This window comes from Gouania willdenowi, chromosome 4 (genome assembly GCF_900634775.1).
Source record: "Gouania willdenowi chromosome 4, fGouWil2.1, whole genome shotgun sequence".
Classification (NCBI taxonomy): domain Eukaryota; kingdom Metazoa; phylum Chordata; class Actinopteri; order Blenniiformes; family Gobiesocidae; genus Gouania; species Gouania willdenowi.
The window spans coordinates 22,698,880-22,719,498 of NC_041047.1; the positions used below are offsets into that span (position 1 = coordinate 22,698,880).

The 20,619-nt window shown below is 38.2% G+C and overlaps 1 protein-coding gene across 1 annotated transcript in view; it reads right to left on the reverse strand.

The window, feature by feature from the left end:
* scfd2 (sec1 family domain containing 2) overlaps positions 1-14,754 on the reverse strand; it is a 136,566-nt gene extending 121,812 nt beyond the window's left edge. Inside the window, exons 1-3 of the mRNA XM_028445012.1 lie at positions 13,844-14,754; positions 11,942-12,110; positions 735-862 (exon numbers count right to left, since the gene is read on the reverse strand). Coding sequence (XP_028300813.1) covers positions 735-862; positions 11,942-12,110; positions 13,844-14,654 — 1,108 coding nt within the window. The 5' untranslated portion in view covers positions 14,655-14,754. The remainder of the gene's footprint in view (positions 1-734; positions 863-11,941; positions 12,111-13,843) is intronic.
* Between the last annotated feature and the right edge of the window lie 5,865 nt (positions 14,755-20,619).

Here is a 20,619-nt window from a genome sequence, read left to right on the forward strand (position 1 = left end):
CCTGTTCTCTTTGTTTTCTCTTTCAGCGAAAAAAAAAAAAAACCAAAGTCAACAAAGTGTCCAAAAGCAGACTATATTATATGTTTTTTGAAATCTGTTTTCTATTACTGTACGTTTTCTTCTCATTACTGTATTAATCTAAACAAACTCATAAGCTATAGCAGCAACTTAGCATGTTCAACATATTGCTATGTTATGTGTGAGGAACAAGACCCTCTTTACCTCACACATAACACAAGGAAAAGGACAGCGCTGCCCCTCCATAACCCTCTCCTCTGCCAGACACTGTGTGTGCATGTCTACCTTTATAGGATTGTAGTGCAACCATTACCTCCGTGAAGCAAATGCTAGCACAAAGGTAAACATGCACAGGGCTTTCTGTGAGCCTGTGCGTGTCTTGACATTATTTTTGCATGTAAATCGGTATTTTATCCCTCACTTAGAGCCCGTTTGCACCATTACCGAACAACAAAAGTTTGCGAAAGGTGTGTGTGCTTGTGTGTGTATATGGGCAACGTGGTTCATATTTCCTCTAGGGCCACATGAGAAGTAAATGCACGGCAAGGCAAGAAGCGCCCCGTCTCAGTAGGAGGCGCTGTGGTCCTGCTTTAAAAGCGTTACAATGCAGGACACAACTCTGTTTCTCTTTTTACATCTTTGCTTTTTTTTTCTCTGATCAATGTTGTTTAAGTGATCAAAGAGAACCTGATTGCACATTTCACCCCATATCTTACCCATGCTCATTTTGATGGGCAGCTTCTCCTTACTGGCCGCCTCTACCAGATGCCGACGGACTTCCAGCACCCCTTCTTTGTGTTTACTGGTCAACATTGTTTCCCACAGGGACTTTGCTGCAGGCGACCTGAGAAGCAGAACAATAAAACAGGTACATTTATTCATAAAAGCTGAAGCTCTGTTCAAACAGGCTGAGCAACTTGTGCAGTTTGAGCTTGTTTGTTAAAGGTATACAGGCCTTGGTGTGTAAACACAAAAGAACAACATGAACGTAATTGAACACTCGTCTCAGTGATGGAGAGACTCCTGGTGGGGGAGAGGGAACTCCCTTGTGGGAAATTAGCAGAAAGAACATTAGGACTAGAAGTGTTCTCAGTGCACCTCTCACATCCAAGTGCCAACATTCCAGTGTTCTGCTCATCTCAATAGAGTCAGGAGACCAACAATCCTCATGATGCCATTGGCAGACACATCTCTCAGTCCCTCATCTTGTTATCTGCTAGATTACGAAAGACACTGATCCAAATCTCTAAAGGGAGAGTGGCAACAAGGCATGTGTGTCGAACTATTACCATCTGCTGAAAGCTACAAGAGCTTTCAATCTTTGTTCAGAAAAAGAATCAAAAAGTTTTATCTTCATTAAGGTAACAGTCAGGAAAATGTTTTCCCTATTACAGGGCAGAGACACATTTCATTAGCATGAAAAATAAGCACCGGTCCATGTCTGCACGTGTTATTGAAAGTCATGAGTGGACATGAACAGAACCTTAGAAAAAGGACCATAAAGAAAAAAAATGAGCAAAAGACAGGGAAAAGAGAGGTAGGAGGGACTTCGCTGACAAATCCACTCTGTTTTTCTTTTCTTCTCTTTTTTTTTTCTTCCTCTCGCCTTTTCTTCATTCTAAGTGCTGCCATGTGTTTAATATCAGATGTAATCTGTTCCAGACCCCGTGCTGGGGCTGGATGGGGTGGAGAGGGGCTCACACTGTGACGGCCGCCATTTTCACACTAGAGCTAGACACAAAGACCAAGAACAAGTGAGACGTGGACAAAAATCGGACAGATTGAAATGTTACGTAAAGACGATCTCTTGGATTGGTGAAGTTTTAGTTTGAATGATTGTCCATTGCATTTGATAAAGGTGTTTGTTTAATATCTAATGGGGTTCCATCTTTTTCTAACAGACATCACAAAACATCATTATCTACTTGATTGTGGATTCAAACTCAACATACTTGTCATAGCTGAAATACCAATACTGTGACTGGACCCGGCCACATGTGAGCAACTGTGAGTGTGTTCATGCTTAAGAGTGTATTCACGTGCATTTGTATGTTTGCACACAACCACGTAAGTTCTTGGAGACTGGAGGTCTCGGCAGTGCATTGATGAAATATGGTTCTCATTTGGGGTCTTTTTTTCTAAGACCACACCCCTTACCCCTCGCCCCAAATCCCCCAACCATTCCACCACATAACCATGGGTCTATTCCCTACCCTCCCCCCAATGCTTTCCCCAGGCCATTTGGTCAGACGAAGGTGGGGTTTCAAGCTGAGTGGAGGGGTGAGGTTTATTTTGGCAGAGTGAGAAACAGGCCCCACAGCTGGCCAGGCACCTTTCTGAGTAACTACTCTACTATATAACAGGGTGGACATGAAGGGCAGAGAACAAGACGCATGGAGTTTGGTTATTAGCTTTAATGTGAGCTGTGGAGCCTCTAATGGCGCTCTTTGCAGAGAAATAGACTGAAGAGGGCGCTGTTGCACTTGACTTGTGGCGTCGTTTGTGGACAGAGAGTGGGAGTGTTTGGGGAGAGTGGGTGTTTTTGACCCCAAACAAATTCCACAAGAAATGTGGTGAGAACAGACCAATAAAGGGTACTTAAGGATCCAAAACATCAGTATACAAAAGTGCACACATTCAAATAATACACACATACATCAAGTTTGAATCTTTTCTTATTTTTTTAAACTTACTACCATGTAAGTCATTAGTGACTATGGGTTGAGGAGGGGGTCATATTCCTGGAAGAGGATGATGAAGCAGAAAAGAATCATTCTGACTCAGGATTTCCTAAATTCACCTCTCATCCTGTGGCCCCTTCACCCTTCGGAAATAATTTCCCCCCAGAACACACAACACACACAATTCACATGTACTCCTCCCACCAAAGTGAGTCAACTTGAAAACTTATACAGATGAATTAAAATTGTTGAGTGTCACAGCATCAGCGGACCCATAAAAACAGTCGTTTCTTATTCACCACCTGGAAAATCTAACCTTTAAATCAGCATGAGATGAGGATTCAGGTAATTATTGAGATAGAAATCAGTAGAAAGGCCATGTTTGTAATGCCCAAAACTGCAGCAACCAATTGAAGTTATTATAATTAGAATCAAGAAACACAAATTGCAAAATGCAAAATATGTTTGTTGTTGCCTAGTTCTCTTCCTACTGCATCAGGTTTTTTAATACATATTCCAACTTATACATCACACAGCTTATTTATTTTAACGTCCATGTCCATGTCCATGTCTTTCCAATTCACTTCCGTTTTGTCCAAGTCATAGTTTAACTTGTACTGTGTGCACTTTGTGTTGATCTTTTGCAGCTTTTTCGTGTTAGCAAGTGTAAAAGTAAAAAAAAAAAAAAAAAATGGTGTTGTGGAGGAAAGACAGTTTCTTATTTTTCTGAGACAAAAGAGAGAGGGAGAAAAAACTGAGAAAAACTACACTGTTTTTGGAAGTGTATCCATGTTCTCTTTGAGCTTGTGTGGTTTTGATTCTGCTCAACACACAGTCTGAAAGCATGTGTGTCAGGTTCATTGCCATTTAAAAAGGCCAGTAGAGTGAAGGTGACCCATCAAGGGTGCACTCTGGAAGGACTCTAAACCTCCAAATCATCTATCGGTAGCTGGCATCATGATTGTGATCATTTCTAATATTAACCAATTGCACACTGTCGTCAATGTAAAAGTCCAAAGTCAGCTGCGTTTGGTGGCCAGTTCATTTACGCAGCATGTTTAATGGGGGTGCTGGTTTCAAGTAAACATCACTTTACAGCACCAGACCCAACATGAGGGAGAACAGGGGGAGATCAGACTAAAACCAGACCTGGCCTTGAGTGTCTGTGAGTTCTGGCAAGAGGGACAAATGACCAAGTGGATTTATGGAGAAGGAAAAAAGGGGAGCTCTGCAGGAAGTCAGGGAAAGATGGAATAGGCACAGCAAAACCTTAAACCCACTGACTTTGACATACAAGATTTTTACCTGGTGCACAGAGGGGCCAGTAGTTATAGTTACATATCCAATGGGTCATTTATTCTAAACTAAAAATATATAATAAAATGGTAATACCTTTATACTGTACTTCTCTTGACTCAAAACACCTGCTTTAAAAGTTTGACTCCCAACATTTTATAATTTGATTTGCATGCTTTTACTTTCATTTACCCCAAAAAGAAAGGAAAAAAGGTTCAAATTGCACCCTGAAAATTTGTTTTGGTCTCCACTGTAAATAATCTTTTTTTTTTTTTGACATTTTCATAAGTTTCAGGCATTGCATTATGGGATGTAGAGTCCCCTAGACCGATGCATAGAAGTGTTTTTACTCCATTCTTACAGTGATTTCTTGTGTTAGCCATGAAAAACACTGCCAAAGTGACTAAACAACACATTTCTGGTGTTTTCACCGCTTGAAAGTTGCAGCAAAAGAATTGCAGTTGTATATTTTGGGGTTTGCACAGAAATACAGTATCTAAATCTGACCAAAATTGAATATCTCGAGGAGTGAGATGATAATACGGGAATATTGGGAACAAACTACGGTAGAACAAAAATAGTGTCAAGCAAATCACTGTCCTCCTTGTTTGGCAAAAATCATGGTAGGAATAAGGTAAAAACACTTATATGCATCTTTTTACTGGATTTGCACTCAACAATGCATTGCACGCAACTTTTTCAAAACAAACTTTCAAACAGCAATTTTGACCTTTTCCTTTCTTTTTTGAGTAAATTATGTTTGATTCATTTATGTGTATAGAATTATTTTATAAATAAAACTGTTGATTGTAATTTACTCTTACAATATGTGCAAGAACGAATAAATTACACAAAAAAGCACGTTTCTTAGGAAAATATTTATTTTTTATCATCATAGTGATGCACATGAAATGTTTAATAGAAATCTCAATTTACCTACTTTACATGTTGTTTGCAAAATTATGTCCATGGATTGTGAAAACTGCCAAACATACTTAATAATGAGAAACATATTTAAATATTGGACTAAATACTTTACACAATGAATATGGACATGTGCTTATGTTTGGTGCTGATTACACCAGGATGTGCTGAAAATGAGATCTTGAAGAGATTTGTTGGGTACTGCATTGGCAGGTACTTTAAAGAGGGTAAGAGTAACAATGATGCAGCACTTTGGTTGTTTTAGGTACAGAATGAAAGATAAAAAAAAAAATTAGGAGGTGTAAAATGAAAGCAGTCTGCACTCCTCATGTGTCTTGGCTCGTTGACCAATTCAAATGGAAGCCAGCAGACAGGGGCTCTTTGAAGGAGTGCAAGGTTCTTTCTTTGGGGCTCTTTTCATCAAATACTGCATAAATGTGCTTATTTCTTCTCAAGCATGGAGCGAGTCCAACTTGAGACATTACAGTGCAAAGCGGCAGCAGACAGCATACAAAGGGTTACATTAGCTTTTACAGGATGGGAACACAAAGCACAATCTGTTCAGGTGAGAGTAATCTATGTGATTGGTGCTGTGAGAGGTTTGGTGTGAGCTACTTTCTCTGCTGGAAGTAAAAACAGGAAAATAAGCTGTGAGAGAAGCAGACACAACATCTAAAGAGGAGCAGAGGACACACCAGTGCTAAATCACTCCCATCTGCAATCATCTCATCTCTATTTTGTTTTGCAAACAGATGCAGCTCTTATTGACCTTGGGGGAGGCTGATAAAGGCAGCATGATAAAAGATAAAAGTAACCAGAATGCATTGCTCTTGCAGATTAAGAGTATATAAAAGGAAAAGAGAAGACTTCAAAATTAGCCTACAACAGCCACGTGCAGTCAGGGTCATGTTGACTAGTGTGCTCTTCAGCCATACAGAGTTTGTGATGGTACACTAAACCCCTGCTTTCTGCCGACCTGCCACTAGGACTGAATTTTAAAAAAATTCTTTGATTACGGGCGGGGCTCCTGGAGTAGTTAAGACACGCCCAGTCTATACTATATAATCTCCAATGAACAATCTATGCTATGTTAACTAGCTACTCAATATTAGGGGTTGAACGACTACATCATTTTAAAGGATGACTCTATGTGCATACTAGTCGAGTCGATGTCGACTAGTCAATGACGTCACCAAAAGCTGAAGCCGAGCCGAGTGGCAGCGGAATGCCAGTGCTGTGCCAAAATCTGTGACCCGAAAAAAATCTGTGACCGCAGTTTATAGCTATTAAGGAGCTATTTATTCCCCCTTAAACATGACGCTGTGAAGTTAATGCAGACTGGAGAAGAATTTCAAATGTGTTTAAGGTGTTGCCGTGCAGGGGTACTAGGACCCTCGTTTGCTGTGTTGCACCACCATCTTGGGCAAAAGTCAGGTACTGTGACTAGTCAACGTCACGTAGACAGAGTCGTGAGACAACACTAAAGTCGACTAATCGACTAGTCTAATTAACCCCTACTCATTAAACCTCTCTATTCACTCTTCTCTCAATCCAACCTACTCACCACAGATTGTAGGGTCCACAGGTGCTATAGTTTGTATAAAAGAGGCAGGGCTAACAGTGCTCATTTGTTGCACAATATGGTCCCAAAATGTCACATGATCTTGTTCTCAGCCAGTAGCAAAAATCATTTGTAATAGCCTGGTGAAATACTTTGACTAAACTTTTGAGTGTTGGAGCAGGATCGATCAACAGCATTACTACATACCCAAATACATTTGCATTCATACATGATTTTCAATTTTAATTAGTAAAAAGAGAGATCGCCCAAAACTATTAAACAATCTAATTTGACCATGAATTCAATATTATTTTGTTTTTATTACTTGTATTGTTGAACAGCCTGGAATTAATCACGCTTTTAAAACAACTCAAAATTGAAAAATACATTTCTATTTTGAGTTCACAACTTATATATGACTCCAGAGGAGTTAGTGCTTCACCCGTGATGAACCACTTACAGTGGTAATTGTACTCAATGATGCTGTGATACACAGAAACAAGACCCATCTCCATGTTAGAGATGCAACTTTTCCCCCAAATGAAAAGGCCGTTCAACAGCAGTGATGCCCTTTGCTTCACAAGCACAAACAAACAGTCCTCCACCGACTAAGATCTACCATCAGCGGCAGGTCCATCCACTATAACAGGCGAGACTTTCATATAAAGGTTACTTTCATGAGTTAGCTTTCTAGTCTGAAATCAATATTGACTGCTCAACCACTCTTGTCAAATTTCCACGACATACTCTTGAGCAGCCCTGAAAGGCAACTGTTGAGAGACTGTAAGAAAATTTGTTAAGCCAATAACACACTTGTTTTGTGCTGTTGTTCACTGTCTATTCATAGGAAGGCAAAATGATCCGTTTCCCACGAAGAAAAGCCATAAAAGCATGTGGCTAGTTTTTCATTTCCTTCTTTCCTCTTTTTAAGGGAATAAAAACAGGGTTAGCTATCCTCAGCTGTCCGTCACATCTTTCTCCAATCCACACTCCACTGCATTTATACTACTGTTTTAAACTGTTTCCATTCAATGCTTATGGCTCTCTTTTCATTCTCATATTTCCCAGCCGGGACAGAAAAGGTGTTTTCCCTCCATCCTGGCAGAATACTCGCAGGGTCGGCAGGGCAAATTTGAAAGAATGGCAGCTCTGCAATGTTTTCTCATGGCAGGGTGCGGTCGGTAACTGCTGCCATGCTCAATGTCAGCAGCCTCAGAGGCAGACATGGAGCATCTTGGCCACCCATACTCACTCTGCCCACATGGTAGCCACTCCCACCACAGCATCGAGGTCCAAGGTGGCCAAATGATGGGGTTGCATGGTTCTGTCCAAGACCAAAGGGAAAAGTCGGTGCTCTTGCCAATGGGGTTCATGATGATCAAACAGACGGCTATGGAGCCAAGCACAGCAAATTACACAGACTTGGGTACAAGGTACCACACCACAAATACACACGCATATAACACTGCTGCTCCACTGTCATCTTTACTCAATATCTATCAAAGAGCCAAAAACTATCAAGCATTGCAAGAGCTTGACCTCCTGTTCAAGGTCAATGTACAAATGAATAAATGAAAATCAACCCCCTCATAAAGAGAACCAAACCACAACCTATGTCACCTCTGTGCACACACAATGTGTAAACACATCCTTGCCAGCTTTGAGATGTCAAGATGACAAGGGCAAGTCCTGTGTGAATTTTCTAAGTGGTGTACATGGGATTTTCTTACTACTGCCTGAAATTATCCTTCAATATTTTTGCAAATAGGATAAAGTACTTTGAGCATTAAAGGGCTTATTCATCGGATAGCTTTTAATGTGCCAATGCCAGATGTTTGCAAAATTGTTTACCTCGTCTCAGAGGAGAAAAATAATAACCGTTTTCTCTTCCTTCTTTTTTTTTGCACTGATTTTATTCAAATGTATTTTGAAACACGTCAGACCAAAGAATATTCTCTCATTCCAAAAATGTTGCTTTCTATTTGTTTAAATGGATTAAAACATTTTTCTGATTGCATTGAATAAAATTGACTTGTTTTAAATCAAACAAGTTTTTGTTGGCTTGACTTTGGCTGAAGTCTTGAACAAAGTTCGGCCCAGCTTAGAATTTAAAAGTTTGGCCAAAATAAAATGTAATCAAGGTAGAGGTAGAAGGCAGAGCGAGGGAGCGAGTGAGCAAGAGAGAGAGAGAGAGTAAAACTCCTAATGACAAATGACTGTCCAAACTAATCTTTCTCTAGGGCATGCTCAATTTAACCACACACTGAAAGTCAGGATGTAGGAAAAGGGAAACTTTCATGGTTATGAAAGAAAGTTCAACAAGTAAGTGTGGGGTCTAGTCTGGAGAACTAGATTCAAAAGCCACCCATTGAGGGGCGGATTCACTAAAGGTTTAGGGGTATTAAACAGTGTGCAAACGTCACTCCATGTGCTAATAAGGAGTGCAAACCCCAGGGGAATCAGGACTACGTGTCAGAATGCAACCTCAATCCATTTAGCACGTTTCCCTCTGACGAATATGTAAAGTAGGTGGATCTCATAAGGGGCACAAAAAAATGGGAGGGGGACATGCAAAAAATGAATGCAATTGGCACAATGCAATTCAACAAATCTGGAACTGTTTGCGGTGATAGTTTTAGCACCGGAAAATAGTATGACTGACAAGCAGGTGCAAACACACGCAGAGATCGGCTGCAGTAAAATATGACACAAAACACAGCGGAGATGTAAAAAAAAAAAGGCTCCAGTGAACCTTTCTAGTATAAGAAAAAAATTCAAATAAAACAATATTCAATATTAACAGCCAATGAATAAGAAAGTAAAGTGTGTGTGAGGGAGATAAATAGTTGCACACCTGCGGTGGTGCGTGTGGAGTCTGGTGAGTGTGTGTGACAGCTGATCAGATGCGTAATTTATGCAGTGATAGCAAAATGTTCACATATGACAGTGTGGTGACACAGTGCTACTCAGGAGCTCAGAACTGCTGGATGATAGTCGATAGATCATCTTCAAATGGTGCTGACAGACTTGACAGACTCTGTTGCTGCATTAACTCAGATCAATGGCAGATCATTAGGACAATTTCTGTCCTTTCGGATCTTCGTGAATATACCCCTGAATGTTTTAAAAAGCACTAATCTGTAAAAAAAAAATCCTGGAATTACTGAAGGGGATATTATATGATGGCCCAAATTTGGTCTGCACCTAATATTTAACGTCTTTACAACAAAAACCAAGCAAAACCAAAAGTAGGGAAGCTTGAAATGGTTCAACATATCAGATGTGTAGAAAGATCCAGTAAGAGGGAACTCCATGGAAAGACTCAATCCCCTTTAGAAACGTGTGGTGTGGTTCATTTTCATGGACTCAGGACAGATTAACACATCATCTCTAAAAACATCCATTTGCAAAGCAGCAGAGCAGCTTGTGAAGGGCTGTGCGTTTGAAGTCAACTGATGACATCGGGAACGCTCGACTTCTTTCCATCCTTGGCCTCGGCAGCACTTCAATCTCCTAAATATCTGTGATAAGGCTCAGCTGAGCCATCTGCTCAGAGACAGCACAGGCAATAACAGTCCTGCTGATCCCACTGGCCTCTATAACAAACTCACCTCAGTTACACACTCAGCTGCTGTCCCTTCCTGAAAAGAACCACAGTAAAGCTCAATCACAACATCTGTATAGAATACATGTTGTGAGAAAGGCTTAAGGTTGAGATTGATCAGATTTGAAGAAAAACTAGTGGCACAATGGTTGAAGATCAGGATCGCCCAAAATGTTTCACGGACTGAGAGTATCAAGGCTTTGCCTGTACTATTTACAGGAGTTAATGTCCATCATATTTTTTTTTTTTTGGAAAAAGCATAATTTTCTTGCATTGTATCAATAAAGAGTAACAGCTTATGTGAATTTTGTCACAAATAGTGACAAAACTAGTGTCTTAAATTTTTTTTGGGGTCATAATGTGTTTGACAAGGCCCAGACGTGAGCATCACATCCTGGAGGCCTGACACTAGCTTCAGCACCTATAATCTAAACATCCTCAACTAAAGTGATTCCAAATGAGACAATCCCCAGAGATCTGGAGAAGCTCTACTGCATGCACTACTTGTTTCAGCCTATTGATGAAATCTACAGGGAGACGCTCTGCCTGAGCCACAAATATTCATCATCATATTCAAAGTGGTATGCTCATAAACCGCCTTGTTTGACTAAAATGTTCATTATAGATCAGCGATACCAAAACATGCTGCACTGAATAAATGATTTTACTTTCTGGCATCACACATTTCACATTTTCAAGAAAAACTTCAAATCTTTAGCCAGGTGCTTTAGAGCAGTGGTTCCCACACTTTTTTTTTTCTGGTGACCCGTTTTTAATAAAAATGACAAATCATTGTGACCCAATTCACAATCGGCCTCATATATAAACTGTGAGAGAAGCAAATTTGTGCATGAATTGACATTTATGACTATTTTCATCACCATTTCTGCATCACCTTATCTTGTCTTGAATAGGTAAACTAGCAATTTTGTTTCATGGATGTGTTACTAAAAACATATACACATGTTAGATACTTCACAAATCACACCACACAAAAGCTTTTAGGCAGAGTTTACAGGCTATACTATTGTTTTTATTTTCTGTCATCAGTAAAACACCGCCTACATTTGAATTAATAAGTGCATTTTAGGCAGTTAAATTAGCCATAAACACATTTTTAGGAACTAAATATAAGCTTAAGCTGTGGACAATGATGATGTCATCAGGTAAAACATTGGAACATTGGCACATTGGAACATTGGTCCTACCTCTATAGTGATAATGTCCCATCTTCAAACACAACCTCATTTGGCCATCCATGATAAAGCTACTTACCTGCCCACTTTTCTATAGCAACATACTTCCTATGGGCACTGCACTAGTTATTATTAATATTAAAATGTAAACAAAAAGCTTAGGGTCTAATTTACTTGTTTGCATACTTGAGCAGCCTGATATGAATAACATTATTTAACATAATTATTATTTACTATTATCATTATTATTATTATCATCATAACTTGTATTATTATTATTATATTGTTATCATTATACCTCCATCTTCAGTATAAGGTAGGAAACACAAGCTTCACTATAGCCTGAGTTAGTATGAAGAGCTGCAGCTATCTCTTTTTGCAGTCTAGACCTAAAAGTAAATAAAAGGTCATCTCCACAGGCTGAATCATCCATCCTGTTGGCAGATATATTGGGTTTGGATAAAAAGTTGATTATTTGGGAACAGCGCAGGACAACTCCACACTTTTTAACACATTTTGGTATTGTGATAAAAAAAAAAAACAACCAAAACTGTAAACATCCGTGGGTTCAGAATTATCTTCCACTGGAGTGTGTGCGAGTGTGTGCGCGTGTGTGTGTGTGTGTGTGTGTGGTTGGGGAAGGGTGGTTCAGTCTACTCACTGGGTCTGTGCAAGGCAGCCAGGGGCCAGAGTGTTTTCAGAGTGTGTGGTTTGCTGCAAACTCGTGAGCTCCATCATGTTCACTTGCACGTCTGTCACGTGACCAGGTAAGGGTTTAAGAACTGTCAAAATCTTCTCCACCAAGTTATCGCCATGGTGACCAACAGCTCCTGTAAATTGACGAAACGAGAACATTTTACTTTGTTGGTGAGTTTCAGTTTCACAGTGGATATTAGGGGTGTGAAATTATATATATATATAATATATATATATATATATAATATATATATATATGTCTTTTTTTAAATCAATATTTTTGTGTATTTGTGCAATATTTCAGTGGTTACAATGCTTTCAATGTGTTGCAATGGTTACTCGATGCACTTGATTATATGATGCCAGTGTGTAACACTATATTTTCTTTTTTTCAGTGAAAATGTGCAAATACACTAATATTAAATAATAAATAGGATGTTTTGAAACACAGTTTTGACTCAATTTCCTCTGAGTGATCAATATCTTCTGATAAACATATACAGCAACTTGATTTTTCATCTCTATGTTTAATTTTGATATTAACTGGGTAGAATATTGCGATATATCGCGATATCGTATCGCGACCCAAGTATTGTGATACGTATCGTATTGCAATATCCTTGCCAATACTCAAACCTAGTGGATATGTATTCTAAACTGGCTTACAAAAAAAAAAGGTATTTTCTATTTTTGTTTTGTTTTTAAAGCTGATAGAGACTATAATCTATTTTAATCAGATAAAGAGAGTGTATAGGGCTAATAGATCTATAAATCAAAGTTTATTGCTCAAAAAAAAAAAAAATGTACAAATTGCCAATCGAAAGTTTGTATTAATTTCCACTGTAAACACTCGCTCATCGATATAGTCAGAAAAGTTTCTTGCATTGCATTGTGGGATGTGGAGTTCTGTTGACGGATGCACATGTTTTTACTTCATTATTATTTGATTTCTTGCTTTTCTTCACCAGACCAGGAGGAAAGTGACTTGTTTGAAACCATTTTTGTTCTAGTTTGTTGTAAATATCCGTAATATTTGAATTTTTCTGTGTAAGCCTAAACATAAACATCCGCCATTGCTTTGTCACAACTTTCATTCTTTGAAAACACCAGAAATGTGTTGGGAAGTCATGTTGGTAGAATTCTTGGGGGCAAACAAGAAATCACACAAAAAAAAAAAAAACAAAGGAAAAACGCTTCTATTCATCCGTCAACGGGACTCCACATTCCAACATTCCATATTAACATGAATAAGGTGCCATGAAGGCAGTCATCAAGTGTTGTTTATTACCCTAACCCCTAATCCTTCCGTACCCGAACCCTACTAAACCCGACTAGATCCTTCCACCTAACCCAAAACATGCCAACATATCTCCAAAGATGTCATAATATAGCAAACAACACTTAATGACACTTTATTCATGCTAATGACAGTATAATGTCATCCCTATATATAAAACTTCAAGTTAAGTGTTACTGAGTGGTTAGTGGAAATCAAGGTCACTTATTGACCTGAGGCATACACACATCATCTGAAAAATAATAATAATAATAATAATAATAATAATAATAATAATAAAATCCAGCAGCTTTAATATTTAGCCTTTTTCATACACTAAATTCAAAAACACTTAACGGAGATGAATTCTGATAGCTCACGTTACTGTAAGTCCATCCAGTAACGCTAACTCACCCTGTACTCAAAATTAACAATTTCTAGTACAAAACTATTATATATACTAAATTTATATTAAATTTGTTCTCAATGATGAGTGGTTCTGAACGTGTATAGATGGACAGATAAATTGACTGATGGTTGGATGGAGGTATGGTGGGGATGGATGATGAAAAGTGTCTGTGATCATATCACCTGTAAGGTCCAACGTTCTGTCCACAAAGATGATGGAGGCTTTGTTGGGGGCTGTTTTCCTCCTGTTCTTTGCTTGAGGATGATTGGCTAGCTCTCCTGCTATCAGCCTGCTCATTGGCCCCACAGCAAAACTCTCCTCTTTTGTACATGTGGCCTCAAACACAGAATTCAACGCCGAAGCCAGAGATTTAACTTCAACCTGAAGCTTAGCAGGGAGAGAGTGTAAATCTACATCAACCAGATTCCCAAATCTCTTCTTCTCGGGTCGGTTAGCATTAATAGCCTGCAGGTCCTGGGTGAGCAGAGGGAACAAGTGTTCATATATGGGTGTGATGATCAGCTGCTGAGACACAGGAGCAAACACCACCGGAACATGCATGACCTCAGCTGTGTAGTTCATGTTCCCCATCCACTCACAGAGCTTTTCCTCAAACTGCTCAAACACGGGAGTCCCGTCCATGTCTGACGTCACGTTGTTGGCCATCAGGTGCACGGAGTGCGCCACGGTGGTGAACACCACACAGTACTGGATGTGGCTGAGAGATATGATGTCTTTAATGATGTCCACCGTCCTCCCCTTCAACAAGGTGCTCACCACAAACACGGCTTTGGGCTCGTCTACTCTGCAGGATTCGAAGCTTGAAAACTGCTTCAAGTTTCTCGCTCCAGCCTCCAGTAAAGCAGCAAAGCCTCCATTCCAGTGCAGAGTCTCAGCACACCTGTCATCCATGAAAACCACGGCTTTCTTCACCCTGGAAAACACCCGCTGCCACATCTGCAGCGGGAAGCGCGTAAAATCATCAGTCGGCATGATTTCCTTTAAAAACACGCAGTCAGAAGGACACTGGTTGGAGTAAAACCCAGCAGCTCCAGTAATAACAAACACACCAGTCTCTTAATGGTGACGTGGCCGTGGCGCGTCGCAGAATAATGACGTCACGCAAGCCTTGACAAGTTGCTATGGAAACCCCCAGCGTCGGAATCTGCGACGCGGAGGTTTTTTTTTTAATTATTATTATCATTATCATTATCATTATCATTATCATTATTATTATTATTATTATTATTATTATTATTATTGATAAATACAACTTTACAATAAGTCAAAAGTGTACATTATACAAAGATACAGAAAGGGGACAAGCAAGCAAGAGTCACACATAAATAATTTAAATAAAATAAAAGGGGCAAATCAGTAATTATTCCACTTAAACAAATATTATTGTATATATTGTCAGAGTTTTGCTGCTTTATTTGTATAAATATAGGACAAAGTATTCTTTAAATTCACACAGAAAGCTTACAAAAGGGGGAGAAGATATATTGAATTTACACTTGTGTATAGAATTTCCCATATAAAATGAACAGGTTTACAATTAAATCAAGTTCATTGTTTCTTATGTTCAAAGTACATAATAACATTAACAATTAAAGTGAATATTGTTGATTCTGCGCTGTAAGTAATTTTCCATTTGATCCCAGAAACCAATTGAAAGAAACAACTCGGAGGGTTTGTAAACTACTTTAAATAAAATAATACAGCATTCACTTGTTTTATAAATGCCATATAGAACGTTTTTGAGGGAAAAAAAAAAAAAATTGTACAATCGCATATCCTGAATAGCTTCTCTCTGGTGTATTTATGGTGTATCTCTCATGTATTTTGTTAGGTTTCTACAATGTTTAATTGCAATTCCAAAAATAAATAATATTACATAAACAACCTGTTGATCATCATAGCAAAACTCCATATTCATAAATGTAAATTTACTTCCAAAAAACAGCATTTAAACTATTTCTATTAGAACAATACACAATCAATTCAGCCTTTATAAAAGACTGTAAAGACTTTTTTCTTTTCTTTATATATTTTAATGAAATTCAATAAAAAGTGAAAAAAATAAAATAAAAAGAATATGTCAACTAATAAATGAATCGCTTTCAATCATTTTTAATCAGTCGTCATTGATTTCATGGACGTAGATTTTCTCTTACAAGTGTGTATTATCTGTCCACATACGGGTGCAGCAGTTTAACATGGATTGATGCAAAAGAAGATGAGCAATTTTTGTAATTTTAAATATTCAAAAACATAATAAAACTGAAATGTGTCTTTTTATTGAATATGCCTGTCACAATGGCTGAAATAATGCTAACTGCAGCTGTATAATTATTGGTTATTTAAATACACTCCATATATATGGTTCAACCTGTTCCTAGGGTAAATTTCATTCATTATATTATATAAGTATGTTGTATTACCGCAAATGAATCATAGAATGAGTGTTTAAACAATAAATGCAGGTAACAAATAGTAGTAAGTAGTAAGTAAGTAAATAAGTAGTAAAAAGGATATTTCTTAGGTTCACTGTCACCACAGTAATTAACTTCATCCTTCTATCAGAACATTTTTGCCGACTTGTAGCTTTTACTCAACATCTGTAAACCACTGGTTTCATCTTGTTTGTAGCGTAACCAAAAACATAATAATAAATTGAAACTGCAAGCAGCGACGAACAGGCCCACGAAACCACGCGCATGTCGGGAAGTGGTGCACGTTGAAGTGTGTCACATGTTGGAGTGTGGCAGAAATTTTAAAGTGTTGAGATGTAGCTGATCATTTTCAAAGATTACATCACACACTTTCCTGCAATGTTCTGTGCAAATATAATGCCTATGATTTCCTTTTACCAATAGGTGGCGCTATGACTATGAATGACGGTTGGGTTAAACATAACTAATTTTTTTGGCATACAAATGAATGCTGCGATAACTAATTAGCATCTACTTAAATCTACAAACTTTTAATAACTTCCATAAGTATAGCACATCATCCAAGTGAACAGACTGCTAAGAGGAATATTTCAATCTGTGAAGATTCAACTTTATTGTCAAGATTGTTTTATAACACAACCAAATAAACATGTATGTTTAAAATAAAAATATGAATGTGTGAAATACTTTAACAGTGCAGTGTTGGATGCAAGATGTATCTCCCTATAAAAGCCAGGATTATCTGTCTGTCTGTGATGATGATGTCACTCACTGGTGTTTCGCACAGTAATTTTACCTGAGTTGGTGGCAAAGCTGCATTCTGGAGAAAAATTATTGAGCGCTCCGAAGACACCAGCATGTGCTACACTGATGCCAGCGTGTGCTACATTGACGCCAGCATCTACTTCACCATTACCAGCATGTGCTACATTGACGCTGGCTTCAATAGCAGTTCCATTGTCATCAACAATGAGCAATAATCCTCAGCTGGCAAATGAAGAAGAACTGATAATATGTGTGTGTCATAACATTTACAAGGAATCTGATGATGTCATTGGATGTGACAATAAAAACTGTCCATTTGTTTGACTTCATTTCAAATGTGCTAATATTAAGAACATTCCAAAAGGGACATGGTTCTGTGCTGAATGTAAACCAAAAAAACAAAAAGAAAAAGGTCTGTAAGAAATGACTTGTGAGTTATGAAACGACAAGACTTGTGAGTCTCTGTAACTCAGTCCTCATTCTTTCGACGAGACGTGCATCGCTGATAACATTGTCACTCGCTTCATCTCCTATGTTGTCTTTATCATTATTTGTATCATAGACTTGAGGCTTTTTAAAGATCAAGTAGAGCTTCTGCAGCCTTGACTTTGTGTTTCCTTTCCTTTGCCCGCTGATATCTTTTCTTTTTGGCAGTTCGGGGCCTATTTTGAGAGATGGAGCCTAGTCTGGATTGGCAACATCTTAAAGATCTTCCGTCTTTCCTGTAAATACAAAAAAGCATGGTATATGGTCATTTTGACTGTAATAGAAATAGATTCAATTATTATTTTTTTAATAGATCTGTGCCTAAATTTGGGGGGCTCAAGCATTTTGGGGGGTGGGCCAGGTCCCCTGGACCCCACTCATAGCGACAGGTGTGTGTGGACCTTTGACAAAATAAAAGGATCGTTTTTGCTGGAACATTATTTTTCACCTGGTCAATATGAGGCTTCAAATGTAAGATGATGTATTCCTGTACTTTTTGATTGATATGACAGAAGCATTGATAACTTTGGCTGTGGTTGTTAGATCGTTCAATGGTTTATATGGCTTCAATCCCAATAATTGTAGCTTTCCAATGATGTGCAGCCTGAAAGATAACATAAACATATGAGTTGTGTATTCATCTGAACACTTGCCTGTGATGAAATGATTGCTAAAGACTTTATTGTGTCGCTTTTCTGGGTCAGGTTGGAAACCTTTTCTGTTGATGCTGGCTAGCATTGTTGACTTGGGTTACCTGTAAAGGTTACAGTGAGACTCAAGAAGGCGGCGCGCACAGGGTATCGTGGGTAATTTGTAGGAGTGGAAACCCATATATATGCAGCAAAATAATATGGTATGATATTAAGGCACTAACAATGATACAATTTTGCATGATATATTTAGTTATATTTGACGAGAAGAACAGACAAGGAGAAGAGAGGCCCTGAATCCAACACCATCCCAGTACAAGTCCTATATTCTGTTAAAAACGAGTCAGAGGTACCCAGAACACTGACAAGTTGAAGGACTTATTCACAATTTCACTATATATTATTTTTCTTTTTGCTCCTGAATAACTCTTTCATCCAGTGACGTGCAGTCAGGGTAGGCAAGGTAGGCAGTGCCTAACCAAGGGTGAATTCATATTTTGATTATTTGTTTTAATTATAATATAATTATAAATTATTTATTTTTCAATTTCCAATAGCCTACAATACATGTAAGTTTTAAAGTGTCAGCATTTTGTGCTTTTCATAACCCAAATCGCTAAACATCGCTATTTCCTAACCGCTATAAGGCAGGAGGAGGCCACACCCCTTCTCATGCGTTAGCGCATGCGCAGTCAGTTCCCCAAGATGACGATCATTTACATCCAAAGGCAGCTCTCTACGCTGCCTTTGGACGTAACCGCGCTATGCTAAATGCTATACCTAAGTTCACAGTGCATTAGTGAATTGATATCACGTGACCGCTGTTGCTACGTTCTCTAGCTAGTGGGCGGTATAACACTACAGTCAGGATGACAGCGCTAGAGACAATGAAGAAACTTTTTTTTGAGGAAAAACGACAGCTTTTAAAAGATAGGAGACCAACACCTGAGCTACCAGACCTTCAGCAAAGGTAACTTTTCACAGTGAATGGTAAAAAAGGAAGGATTGACTTTGTGGATGCGCCTCACTGAGGCTGTTCCGAGTTGTTGTTGTTGTCATTTTCTCCGTGTTTCTGTGTTTCCAACACAAACAATGGATGCGCTGCCATGTCATGAGATATATCTTGTTGGGAGAGTATGGAGGCTATATTAAATAATTGTTTATGTTTTTTTAATGGTGTTTTTATGATGTTGATTTTGTTAGATGGCTAAATGCTTGTTCATGTGGATCTTGTTGGGTTTTTTCTTTCTTATTATGAATTTTATATTTTGATAAGCGCATTGAGATGAATGTTGTAAATTGCGCTATACAAATAAAGTTGAATTGAATTGATTTAACACTTGCCAGCAGAAACATATGAAATTGTCATTGTTGTTGACATTGGTGGTCTCGATTTGGAACGCACTACCCTATCCTAGTGCTCACGGCACGTCACTGCTTTCATCCCACATTACATTTACATTCATGCTCAGACTGTGAAGAAGATACATTGGACTAGGAATGAACCTACAACGCAAAACTTTTGTTAACATAACAGAGACTGTGTATCCAGTCAGAAAGAAATGTGTCCTACCCTACAAATACCTATACTGAGACAGTTATTAAATCATTTACTGTTTTTTGTGTAACTGTTCATTTGAAAAGGTTAAATTAACTTTTTGACAGGCCATAAATACCAAATACCAGTTCTTGGGTTAAGAATTAAAGAGCCGACTGACAGTTCAATTTACATCCAAACGTCCAATTTTAATAGAGTGTTAAGGAGTGCAGCAGTTTCCCCTGTATAATAATGGGGGGGGGGGGTCATTATTTTAGTATCAACTCTAAGTTCCCCTAAATGTGTTCTTGTTCCCAATGAGCAGCCAGTCAAGTGAAAAATGTGGAAGGGTTTGTTCCTCATTGCATTAAATGCTAGGTTAAATTAAATTTATTACAATCTAAGAAATATGGAAAAAGAGCAGCCATGAAGTGCTGAAAGAGTAAAAAGTATTCTCAACTAAAACACATATATATCTCACTAAAATATAACGTTTTTTGTGTGTTTTTTAAATATAGCTTTTTGTCTTGACGTTAGGTAAACGTGAACACTTTAAACAGGCTACAGGCTTCTTTTTTTCATAAGGGTGTGATTCACAAACTTTCCCAAAGGCGTATAAGTGTAAAACTGTGATTATTTTATCGATTTTTCTGCTGTGGAGCTGTTCTCCAAATAAATTGTAATCAGTCTTTGTCAAAATACATTTCTTTGCTTTTTATTTTATTTTTATATTTGATAGACACAGAAACCATTGCATTCAGACTTGTGCCATTTTATAAGAGGGTTATGTATTGCATTAGTTTTATTTTGAAGACATTATGTGATGGAACTAATAGTGATAATGAGTCCATTACTGTTATTATTTTATTTTTACAGCACTGGGCAAACACCTATGCATGTTGAGAATTCTGAAGAAAACGAGACATTTTTCTGATAAGGAATGTGTTACATTTATTCAGTCATTGCAACAACAAATAATAGCATTAAGACATATTGTTGTTTTTTTTTACCAGAGGAAAACTACATTTTAATGGAAACCAATTCTGATTGACTTGAACTCAGAC